Source organism: Dendrobates tinctorius, unplaced genomic scaffold, assembly GCF_039654945.1.
Source record: "Dendrobates tinctorius isolate UK_male_01 unplaced genomic scaffold, ASM3965494v1 ptg000017l, whole genome shotgun sequence".
Lineage (NCBI taxonomy): Eukaryota > Metazoa > Chordata > Amphibia > Anura > Dendrobatidae > Dendrobates > Dendrobates tinctorius.
Genome location: NW_027361685.1, coordinates 16,787,542 through 16,799,713, shown reverse-complemented (window position 1 = coordinate 16,799,713; position 12,172 = coordinate 16,787,542). Strand labels below are relative to the sequence as shown.

At 42.9% G+C, this 12,172-nt stretch overlaps 1 protein-coding gene across 1 annotated transcript; it reads left to right on the top strand.

Annotated features, from left to right (window-relative positions):
* The first annotated feature begins 660 nt into the window (after positions 1-660).
* LOC141082315 (uncharacterized) lies at positions 661-11,804 on the top strand. Its single transcript, XM_073566262.1, has 2 exons — positions 661-741; positions 7,925-11,804. Exon 2 carries the CDS (start codon positions 8,059-8,061, stop codon positions 9,112-9,114), a length of 1,056 nt encoding a protein of 351 aa, XP_073422363.1. The 5' UTR covers positions 661-741; positions 7,925-8,058; the 3' UTR covers positions 9,115-11,804.
* The last annotated feature ends 368 nt before the right edge of the window (positions 11,805-12,172 follow it).

Below are 12,172 nucleotides of genomic sequence, written 5' to 3'. Positions count from 1 at the left end.
AGGACATCAATGACCAGAAGATCCTAGAACTCATCTACAAGATGATTGAGCTGCTGACTGGGGAGGTGACACTGCTGGGAATGCTGGGACATTATACAGTAACACTATGAAGGGATCGGGGAATGACGGTATCATTGTATGTGTCAGGTTCCTATAAGGTGTCAGGATGTTGCTGTCTATTTCTCCATGGAGGAGTGGGAGTATTTAGAAGGACACAGAGATCTGTACAAGAACGTCATAATGGAGGTTCCCCAGCCCCTCACATCACCAGGTAATAGACAGGACTAAATACACACGGCCTATAATTATCTGTATGTAGAGAATGAATTCAGTCCCTGTATGTGTTTCCTCCAGATCTATCCAGTAAGAGGACAACACCAGACAGATGTCCCCGTCCTCTTCTTCCACAGGACTGTAAACAAGAAGATCCCAGTGCTCCTCAGGATCATCAGGTAGATGGAGAGAAGGTGTCAGGAGATCTCCCCTGTGATGTGTAGACGGCTGTGAAGGTCTTGTGCTCAGTCTTGTTTTATCCACCAGTATTATATGTTTTATACTTGTGTAATGAGAGCGGTGGAGATGGCAGGATTAGAGCTGATCATAGATGGGACGTCTCCATCTGTCGGTGACTTTTACAATATTTGTTTCAGGGTGAAGATCTGACCCATATTAATACTACAGAGACATATGTGAGGGGTGATGAGCGTTGTAAAGAGGAGATTCCCACATATGACTACCCAGGTGAGTAGTAACCACTGAATGCAGAGAAGTCACAGATTCCTCTCAGTCACCGGCTGTGGCTGCTTTATCGGTGGTGTAGTTCGGCCGTATTACCATGATCACCATTTTGCCTCTAGACCACAACATTCTCCTCCACCCAAAACTGTTCAAATGACTTTGGGCATTGAAAGCCATTTTCTATAGAACTTACAACCTGGAGGATCCACCTACCCCCTGGTATTAGTGTGAGGGTGATCCCTTATAGTGAGATCTATATGATTACTTGTACCTGACCCAATGTAGGCCGAGTGAGCGCTTAAAGAGTCACACTGAACACAGAGTTAGATGTCTACTCCTTTCTCAGCAAAGTCACAGATTCCTCTCAGTCACCGGCTGTGGTGGCTTTATCGGTGGTGTAGTCCAGCCGTATCACAATCATGTGATCACCCTTTTGCCTCCCTACCACAATATTCTCCTCCACTAAAAACTGTTAAAGTGACTTTGGGCATTGAAAGCCCTTCTATAAAAATTACAGCCTTGAAGATGCACTTTCCTAAATTAGGAGACGCTGACTGTTACCTGCCCAGATCTGTAACTATAAAGCCAAATGACAGCGTACGTAGAATGTGCTGACAAGATAGAAAATCACTTGAAGAAAAATCTTATGCTGGGCCTGTAAGAGAAAGCGGAGGGTAATGATGCTGTTGGCTTCCTAGATCCCTGAGATCTTATCGGATGAATCTTCTCTCCCTTCTGTGCTGCTGAATGTCTCATGGTCCCTACAAGACCAGGTCCAGTCTTTCTGGCCAAACATCCCTTTTATAATAATAATAATAATCTTTATTTTTATATAGCGCTAACATATTCCGCAGCGCTTTACAGTTTGCACACATTATCATCGCTGTCCCCGATGGGGCTCACAATCTAAATTCCCTATCAGTATGTCTTTAGAATGTGTTTTATGAGCGACACCAGTAAATGTGCAGTGAGGCCAAGTGTGAATTTCTGTCCAATAACAGCAGAGTTTCCCTTTATCCTGACTTTTCAATTTGTATTAAAACCAACTAACTTCCAGGAGGATTGTGATAATCTCCAGGACAAACATTCCACCTGTGCCATGATAGATCTCTAAGCTGTGCGTGGCTGAGGGCTGTAATATGCACTGTTCAAAAAATAAAGGGAACACTTAAACAACAGAATATAACTCCAAGTAAATCAAACTTCTGTGAAACCAAACTGTCCACTTAGGAAGCAACACTGACTGACAATCAATGTCACATGCTGTTGTGCAAATGGAATAGACAACAGATGGGAATTATTGGCAATTATCAAGACACCCTCAATAAAGGAGTGGTCCTGCAGGTGGGGACCACAGACCACATCTCAGTGCCAATGCTTTCTGGCATGTGGCACAGGTAGTGCAGCTCATCCAGGGTGGCACATAATGGCTCCAGCCCTGGTTTCATAGATTTACTAAACGTAAGCTCACAGCACGGTCTCAGCATAGGCCTAATACACTGCAATGCTGGAGCAATGTATTATATCATCAATCGAAAGTGAAAGTCCCATAAAGGGACGAGGTAAAAATTATATTAAATAATAAAAAAATCTCCCAATAAATTCACATTTTTATGTAAATAAAGTAAAAAAAAACAGATTTTTGGTATCGCCGCGTCCGTAAAAATCCCGCCTATAAAAGCGTCACCCTAGTTAACCCATTCTTTGAACGCCGTAAAAAAAAACACAAAAAAGCAAATTATACTTTTTCCAAGTGTTAGGATTCCGCTGCGTTTCCGCAGCGTATTTGGCCACTGCGGACCCACAGCAGTTTTAGCTGCGGTGTACAGTACCATTTAAATGAATGGTAAAAAAAAAACGCTGTGTAGACATTGCGGAACAATCCGCGCGGATTTGCTGCAGTTTTGAAACCGCAGAAAGAATTGACATGTCAATTCTTTCTGCGAAATCCGCAGCGGGTTCCTATCTCCACCATTGTGGAGATGGTGAATCCGCAGGACCAAACCGCAGGCAAAACCGCAGATAATCCTGCGGTTTATCTGCGGTTTTTGCAAAATCCGTGCGGATTAATCCGCAGCGGATTCCGCAGCGTCTGCACACACCCTTATCATCATACCGCTTGGAAAAAGTGGAATAACACGTGATCAAAAAGACGGATATAAATAAGCATGGTACCGCTGAAAATGTCATCTGGCCCCACAAAAAACGAGCCGCCATACAGAGCCATCAGCGAAAAAATAAAAAAGTTATAGCTCTCAGAATAAAGTGATGCAAAAATAATTATTTTTTTCTATAAAAGTTTTTATTGTGAAAAAAAAAAAAACGCCAAAACATAAAAAAAGATATAAATGAGGTATCGCTGTAATCGTAGTGACCCGAAGAATAAAGCTGCCTTATCAATTTTACCACACGCGGAACGGAGAAAAAAATAATTCCTGAATTTCTGTTTTTCGTTCATTCTGCCTCCACAAAAATCGGAATAGAAAGCGATCAAAAAACATTTTGTGTCCTATCATGGTACCAATAAAAACATCAGCTCCTCCCGCAAAAAATCAAGACCTCACATGACTCTGTCGGCCAAAATATGGAAAAATCATAGCTCTCAAAATACGGCGATGCAAAAACTTCTTACAAAAAATTCTTCCAAAAAAAGCGTCTTTTAGTGAGTGACAGAAGCTAAACATGAAAAAGGATATAAATCTGGTATCGCTGTAATCGCACCGACCCGAGGAATAAAGCCGCCACATCACTAATACTGCACGAGGAACGGCATAAAAAATAACACCAATTCTTCACCGTTTGTGGATTTGTTCATTCTGCCTCCCAAAGATCGCAGTTAGGCGATCATAGTGGTTCCCCCCACATATGGGGTATCAGTGTACTCAGGACAAATTGCACAATAACTTTTGGGGTCCAATTTCTCCTGTTACCCTTGGGAAAATAAAAAATTGGTGGCAAACAGATAATTTTTGTGAAAAAAAATGATTTTTTTTAATTTTCCTGTGTCCATATATACCCTTGTAGTTTAGTAGTGAAGCGCAGCCGTGCTGCTTACCAGGCTAGTGTGGGGAGCTAATGCTCCCTCTGATGTGATTACGATGCATGCGCAGCTATTTTGTTTAACTGGCTACCATGGCAGGCTGTGTGATTTGTCTGTGTGCTTTGATTCCATCACGCTTGACGCATGCGCAGTAGGTGAAGAGCTCTGCTGCTCTGTGACTATAGCGCCGTTTTCTTTGTTTATTGGTTGCCACGGCAACCCACTCTTTAGGGATGACGTACATCCTGCTCTGCACCAGCCGGCACGTGTGCATGGGGTTAGGCGCAGTACTGAGTGGCTGTTCTATGCGCCAATATTTTTGGGTACACACCCACCATGTGTACCGCTATCATTGGCCATACACTTTTCAGGGCCATGGCTGTTACATCGCTCCCCACGCTAGCCTGGTAAGTAGCGCAGCTGCGCTTCATTACTAATCTTCAAGGGTATATATGGACACAGGTGACTTGGAACAGGTACCCCTGTCGAAGCCACTGAGGGTGGCGACACGCGTCGGGTCTCTGCTCTGCCTAATCTTACTCCACATGGGTCCCTTTACCAGATGAACACTACTCTGTGCTATTATACACAGATGGTGTCTTTCAGCTTTTACCAGTAACCTTTTGTGCACCGCTATATCGCATCATTGGTGCCTAGCCACATGGGCCCATTTGCTTTGCAACGTTCAAGCACTATTTATCGGTAGGCTGCCCATGCTATCGTGCTTATACCTTTTTGTATTCTGTGTGGTGTGGTTACAGGTGGCTGCCAGCATTGTGGCCCAGGTGGGCACTCATCAACTATAATCTATGATGTTTCCATTTTGATTATACGTCGTATATATGAATAAGTCTTGTGTAGAGGTATTTTCTAGATGGTATGCTGCTTATATGGCCATTAGGTCTGTATTCATACTCTATTGTTGTGGAGTTTGTTTTAGCTGGTTGGCCCTATTATGAGCCCCATAATTATCGAGTTGTGTCACATGTGTGACCAGTTTTAATGTTTTTTGCATGTTTTTTTGTGTCCAAAAAACTTGAATATTTTGTACACTATTTGTCCTGTCTCTGGTGATCCCCTTATATGGCCTGTTCCTTTCTTCTTTGTTTTTGAAGACCACACTTTAGGCGCATGGCAGAGCTCAGTAGGGAAGGAGCATCATTTGAGGTTTTGAATGTCAAAATGGCTGGAATCAAGATCGGACACCATGTCACGTTTGGAGAGCCCCTGATGTTCCTAAACAGTGGAAACCCCCCACAAGTGACATCATTTTGGAAACTAGACCCCTTAAGGAACTTATCTAAATGTGTGGGGAGCACTTTGAACCCCCAAGGGCTTCACAGAGGTATATAACAGAGCTCACAGGTGACTTGGAACAGGTACCCCTGTCGAAGCCACTGAGGGTGGCGACACGCGTCGGGTCTCTGCTCTGCCTAATCTTACTCCACATGGGTCCCTTTACCAGATGAACACCACTCTGTGCTATTATACACATATGGTGTCTTTCAGCTTTTACCATTAACCTTTTGTGCACCGCTATATCGCATCATTGGTGCCTAGCCACATGGGCCCATATGCTTTGCAACGTTCAAGCACTATTTATCGGTAGGCTGCCCATGCTATCGTGCTTATACCTTTTTGTATTCTGTGTGGTATGGTTACAGGTGACTGCTAGCATTGTGGCCCAGGTGGGCACTCATCAACTATAATCTATGATGTTTCCATTTTGATTATACGTCGTATATATGAATAAGTCTTGTGTAGAGGTATTTTCTAGATGGTATGCTGCTTATATGGCCATTAGGTCTGTATTCATACTCTATTGTTGTGGAGTTTGTTTTAGCTGGTTGGTCCTATTATGAGCCCTGTAATTATCGACAGTTTTAATGTTTTTTGCATGTTTTTTGTGTCCAATAAACTTCAATATTTTGTACACTATTTTTTCTGTCTCTGGTGATCCCCTTGTATGGCCTGTTCCTTTCTTCTTTGTTTTTCATGACTTAACCAGTACAGGCTTAGGTTGGCTCCCATTAGAATACTCTGTGGTGCCCCCGTAACAGTACTTGTGTAAAGATTGGGGTATTGGTGTACTCAGGAGAAATTGCACAACAAATCTTGTAGTTCATTTTCTCCTGAAACCCTTGACAAAATAAAAAAATTGTCCAAAGAAAAATTTTGGGGAAAAAAAGTTAAATATTTATTTTTTTCCTTCCACATTGCTTCAATTCTTGTGAAGCACCTAAAGGGTTAATAAACTTCTTGAATGTGGTTTTGAGCACCTTGAGGGGTGCAGTTTTTAGAATGGTGTCACTTTTGGGTTTTTTTGCCTTATAGGCCCCTCAAAGTGACTTCAAATGTGAGATGGTCCCTAAAAAAATGGTTTTGTAAATTTTGTTGGAAGAATGAGAAATCGCTGGTTAAATTTTAACCCTTATAACTTCCTAACAAAAAAATTTTGCTTCCAAAATTGTGCTGATGTAAAGTAAGCATGTGGGAAATGTTATTTATTAACTATTTTGTGTGACATCACTCTTTGATTTAAGGGTATAAAAATAACAAACTTGAAAATTGCTAAATTTTAAAATTTTTCACCATATTTCCGTTTTTTTCATAAATAAACACAAGTCATATTGAAGAAATGTTACCACTACCACGAAGTACAATATGTCACAAAAAAAACTTTCTCAAAATCAGCGGGATCCGTTGAAGCGTTCCAGAGTTCTAAGCACATGAAGGGACAGTGGTCTGATTTCAAAATTAAGGCCTGGTCATTAACCTACAAAATGGCTTGGTCCTTAAGGGGTTAAACAGACTGTTCAGCTTGATTATTTCAGAAGTGGTGTTATTGTCTATAGTCACGGTTTTGCCCATCATCCTTGATCTTCTTTAACCCCTCTCCATCTGGACTTACACACAGACCCCTAGGCTTGGGCCACGTTGATACTTGCTTTCCTGTAGTATGAGATAAGAGGAATAGTCGGGTAGTCTGGCCACAACCGGGAGGGCAGAGAAAATACAAAATGAGAAGACGCAAGAGTCGTAAGTAAACAGGCCAGGATCACAACTGGAGACCAATACACAAGGCGGGTGCTGAGTACCCAGGACTGAACCAGAGGGGAACAAGCCTGTATCTGGCAGCTTCCAGCAATATGCTCCGAACTTTAGTATGGTGAAGTAGGGAGCAGATTACTCCAGCTGGACAGCGTACACACCCAAACTGCCAGAATGAATGGTACCACAAGTCGTAGGCGCCTTAATCTTAGTGGCTGGAGAGAGCCTGCACCACTCAGAGCTTCAGGTTCTGATGTCTCCTCCATTACCATCGCCACCTGCAGACTGAATAAGCAGATATCATAGGAGCAGCTCCCAGAGAAGATGGGACACAGAATTTGTAGAAGCCCTAATATGTCAAAATGTCAGAAAAACCGAGCAGTAGAAATCCCCATAAAGTGACTCCATTTTGGACAGTATAACCCTCAGTGAATTAATCTATACAAGTAGTCACAATTTTGACTCCACAGCCAATTTCCGGTAATTAGAGCACAGTGGATGTTGGAGAGTAAAAATTGAAAATATACCGTTTATCACCCAAAACAGTGCCCAGATTGTGCTCCAGGAGACACACATCGTAAATTAAGAGTGTTCTTCTTTCTATAGTATTGCCAAATACATGGATGCTAAATGTGGTTTGGGCACACTGCAAGACTCAGCAGCGAGGGGGAAATTTGACTTTGGGAGAGCGAATATTGCTGAATTGGTTTATGGAAGCCATGTTCCTTTTCAAGAACCTTTGAGCCACTAATAGTGTGGGAACCTCCTGTTTTTCCATTGACTGATGATGGATCTGAGTGGGGACTTGTTTTTTGTGAGATGAGTAGAACTTTTTATTGATATTTTTGTCTAAATAACATTGGTGACTCTTTATTTGATATTTGGGAGGCAGAATGAACAAACAGTTGAACACCACACACTACTGGTTCATATTATGAGGCTTTCTATTAGACTGTGATACTGTCATTCTGGTGAATAATTCAAATTTTTTACATAAACTGTCATTAAAAATTGGCAAGTTAAGTAGAAATGTTCAAAAATATTAAGTTTGAGGATATTTAATTGAAAAATAATAATTGGTTTTATTCTTAGCAGATGACTGTACCAGAAGATCAGAGGGAACGCTGACATCTTCAATTTTTAAATCAGATGATCTTGACATCACACAGGATACAATTGAAGTGAATGCCATTACTCCAGATATATCATCATCCATTCACAGCAAAGCTATGTCATCTGATCCTTTGAAACAGGTCCCATCTTCTGATTCATTACTGACTACTAAGGAAAATCAAAATCACAAAATAAGCATTAAAAAACAAACTGCTCCTAAATCAAAGAAGCGGTTTTCACGTTCGGAATATGGAAATAGCTTTCCTCTTGAAAAGTCTTTTCTTAACCATCAAACAATTCACACAGCAGAGAGCAGATTTTCTTGTTCCAAGTGTGGGAAATGTTTTAATCAGAAATCAGATTTTGTTATACACCAGAGAACCCACACAGGGGAGAAGCCTTTTTCCTGTTCAGAATGTGGGAAATGTTTTAACCAGAAATCAGATTTGGTTAATCACCATAGAACTCACACAGGGGAGAAGCCTTTTTCCTGTTCAGAATGTGGGAAATGTTTTAACTGGAAAAGGAATCTTGTTATACACCACAGAACCCACACAGGGGAGAAGCCTTTTTCTTGCTCCAAATGTGGGAAATGTTTTACCTTGAAAGCGCATCTTGATCACCACCAGAGAACCCACACAGGGGAGAAGCCTTTTTCCTGTTCAAAATGTGGGAAATGTTTTAACTGGAAACAGCGTCTTGATAGACACCAGAGAACCCACACAGGGGAGAAGCCTTTTTCATGTTCAGAATGTGGGAAATGTTTTAGACACAAAAGGAATCTTGTTATACACCAGAGAACCCACACAGGGGAGACACGTTTTTCATGTTCAGAATGTGGAAAATGTTTTAACTGGAAGCAGGATCTTGATAGACACCAGAGAACCCATACAGGGGAGAAGCCTTTTTCATGTTCAGAATGTGGGAAATGTTTTACCCGGAAAGCGCATTTTGAGCACCACCAGAGAACTCACACAGGGGAGAAGCCTTTTTCCTGTTCAGAATGTGGAAAATGTTTTAACTGGAAAAGTAATCTTTTTATGCACCACAGAACTCACACAGGGGAGAAGCCTTTTTCATGTTCAGAATGTAGGAAATGTTTTACCCGGAAAGCGCATCTTGATCGCCACCAGAGAACGCACACAGGAGAGAAGCCTTTTTCATGTTCTTAATGTGGAAAATATTTTAAATGGAAATGGTATTTTCTTAACCCCTTTCTGACATTTGACGTACTATCCCGTCAAAAAGAGCCGGGCCCGTATGACCGTGGATGGGATAGTACGTTATCGCGATCACCTGCGCTCACGGGGGGAGTGCAGCTGATCGTGACCGGGTGTCAGCTGATTATCACATCTGACACCCGGCACTATGTGCCAGGAGTGGTCACGGACCACCCCGGCACATTAACCCCTGGCACACTGCGATCAAACATGATCGCAGTGTACCGGGGGCATAGGGAAGAATCCCTGCGTGCTTCCCTGAGCCCTTTGGAACAACGAGATGTGCTCGTTCCTGCAGGCCCCCAGATCCAAAATGGCCGCGGGGGCCTTCGGGGTCCTACAGGGAGGTGGCTTTCTAAGTGCCTGCTGAGAGCAGGCGCTGAGAAAGCCTCCTGCAGTGCCTGTCAGATCGCTGATCTGACAAAGTGCACTGCAAAGTGTCAGATCAGCGATCTGACACTATACAGTGATGTCCCACACTGGGACAATATAATAATGTAAAAAAAAAAAAAAAAAATATTTTTTTAAAAATTCCTAAATAAAAGAAAAGAAAAAATATTCCCTAATTCTTTTTTTGGTAAATAAAAAAAACAATAAAAGTACACATTTAGTATCGCCTTGTCCGTAACAACCCGCCCTATATAAAACTGTCCCACTAGTTAACCCCTTTAGTGAACCCCTTCCAAAAAAAAAAAAACAAGGCAAAAAAGATACTTAATCATCATACCGCCGATCAAAAAGTGCAATAACACGCGATCAAAAGATGGATGTGACGAACGGCCCAAACCGCCATTCGTCCACTTACGGGCGACGACTAACGGGGGTCCCGCTGCCACCAAAACGTGACGGACAGCAGACCCTGTGTCACCACTATGTCACAGTCCCACCACTGACACGGGTGTATCAGCGGACGGAGGGACGAGACACACTGCCGGCACACGGCTATCACAGGCACAGTGGGGCTTATCTTAGTTATCCCACCACTGGCACCATGTGACCAAAATATCCAGCAAGCTACTCTCGCTCTACAATTTGCCGCAGGGGGGGTTAATTTGGATGCCCCACCACTGCTATCAATCTTCCAAGTACTGCGGGGATTTATGTATATCCCACTTTCTCAGTTCCACTCTGGAACTCGCAGCTCTCCGGCGCCCCCCTTACCCTCAGGTCAGTCAGGGAACTGCACCTAGGATAATTAGGCGCCGGACGGGCTGCCTGTTGTGAACCGGCAATTAGGCTTCTGCAGTAAGGGAATTATCAGCTGTGGCCGCAGCCTCTCATTCAGCAATATAAGACCCTTCTAGGCTGCCAGCAAGCCGCAATAGCCGTGCACAACGTGCTGCCACCAGTCACGGTTACTTAATTCACAGTTTTAAATTAAGAGGGTCTGTGGCAAACCCCTTGAATTAGTAGCGATTATCTATCAAAGGCGTATAGTTCGATTCTTAGAGCATGGAGACAGATCTAAATAATTATTTCATTTATTTTCCGAAAGAGGACAGTGATTACAGATAAAAGTTGCTATAAAATTGAGACATAAAATAGGTACAGTACAGATATAAAATAAAAGGATTAAAAGGGTAGAAAGTCACACTCACATGTGGTCAGTTGGCATCCCATGTGGCTTTAAGGGGGGTGGAGGCGGAGCTGCACTTCTCCGCTCATCTGCGGGTCTTTCTAGCACGACGACTTGAGCTATTCTGAGCTGGTTCTGCCAGGGCATGCCTTATAGACTTTCCTATGTGACATCACAGAGAGGTGCATTCTGGGTTGATCCCACCTCTCTTATCCAAGTTATGTTTTGGCTACAAAACTTAGATTAGCTATAACTTTATGGGAGAAGCTGGTATGGACTCATCAGTGGTATCATGTTTCCCAGCGTAATGAGCCTATCAAGAAAACATCAAACATCTATGCGATATGACCGTCCATTTGGGCGCAAATCCTATCTCATGTTCTGGACAGGGTAGAACTTCGAAAGATACGCGGTATCGAAGCTGGGACCGCTCAGGTTACAAAAATATTATTTTCATATCTCTACTTGGTACGGTTTTCGCAGGGCAGGCTCTTAAAGGTTTACTACTAACCTTTATTTCAAACAAAGACCTTTTCCCGCATTTTTCAGCTGAGAGAAGGAAACAAATGGTTGTAACAGCAGGGGGGTCTCCTATTACTAGTGCGAACACAGGCTGTAGAGGAGGGGGGGTGGCACTGCTCTGTGTGTGTGTGAAGGGAGGAGGGGTGAAGCTGCAGAGCTAGCAGCCTGGATTGTCATATGTGCCGGATCTTTCTGGAAAGTTACAACAGAAAACATCATATTTTGTGGACAAAACCCCATACCTCACAGACATTGTACATCACAATGGATATAATTAAGCATGGTACCACTGAAAACGTCATCTTGTCCCGCAAAAAACGAGCAGCCATACAGCGTCATCAACGAAAAAATAAAACAGTTGTTGCTCGCAGAATAAAGCAATGCAAAATTTTTTTTAAATAAAATTGTTTTTATTGTGCAAAAGCGCCAAAACATAAAAAATAAAGGAGGTATCGCTGTAATCGTACTGACCCGAAGAATAAAACTACCACACAGAATGGTATAAACGCACCGCCCCCCCAAAAGAAATTCATGAAATGCTGATTTTTGTTCACTCTGTGTCCCAAAAATCGGAATAAAGAGTGATAAACAAATGTCACGTGCCTAAAAATGGTACCAATAAAAACGTCAACTCATCCTGTTATGGAAATTTGGTTAGGATAAATCTATCCCTGTGTGTGCTGCGGCCGTTCCCAATTAGGCTAGTTTCACACTAGCGTTTATTCCACGCAGCGCACGGCGCCGCTAAGCCCCGCCCCCTGCCGGCTCCCTGCCCGCCCCATCCGGTCATCGCCGCCTACTAGCGCACATGGACGCTTGCGATCTGCGCACCCTATCTTTAGCATAGGTTGCGCAGATCGTGCGCTAGTAGGATTTTGGCGTGCGCTGCGCACTTTTGAAGGTGCGCCCGTG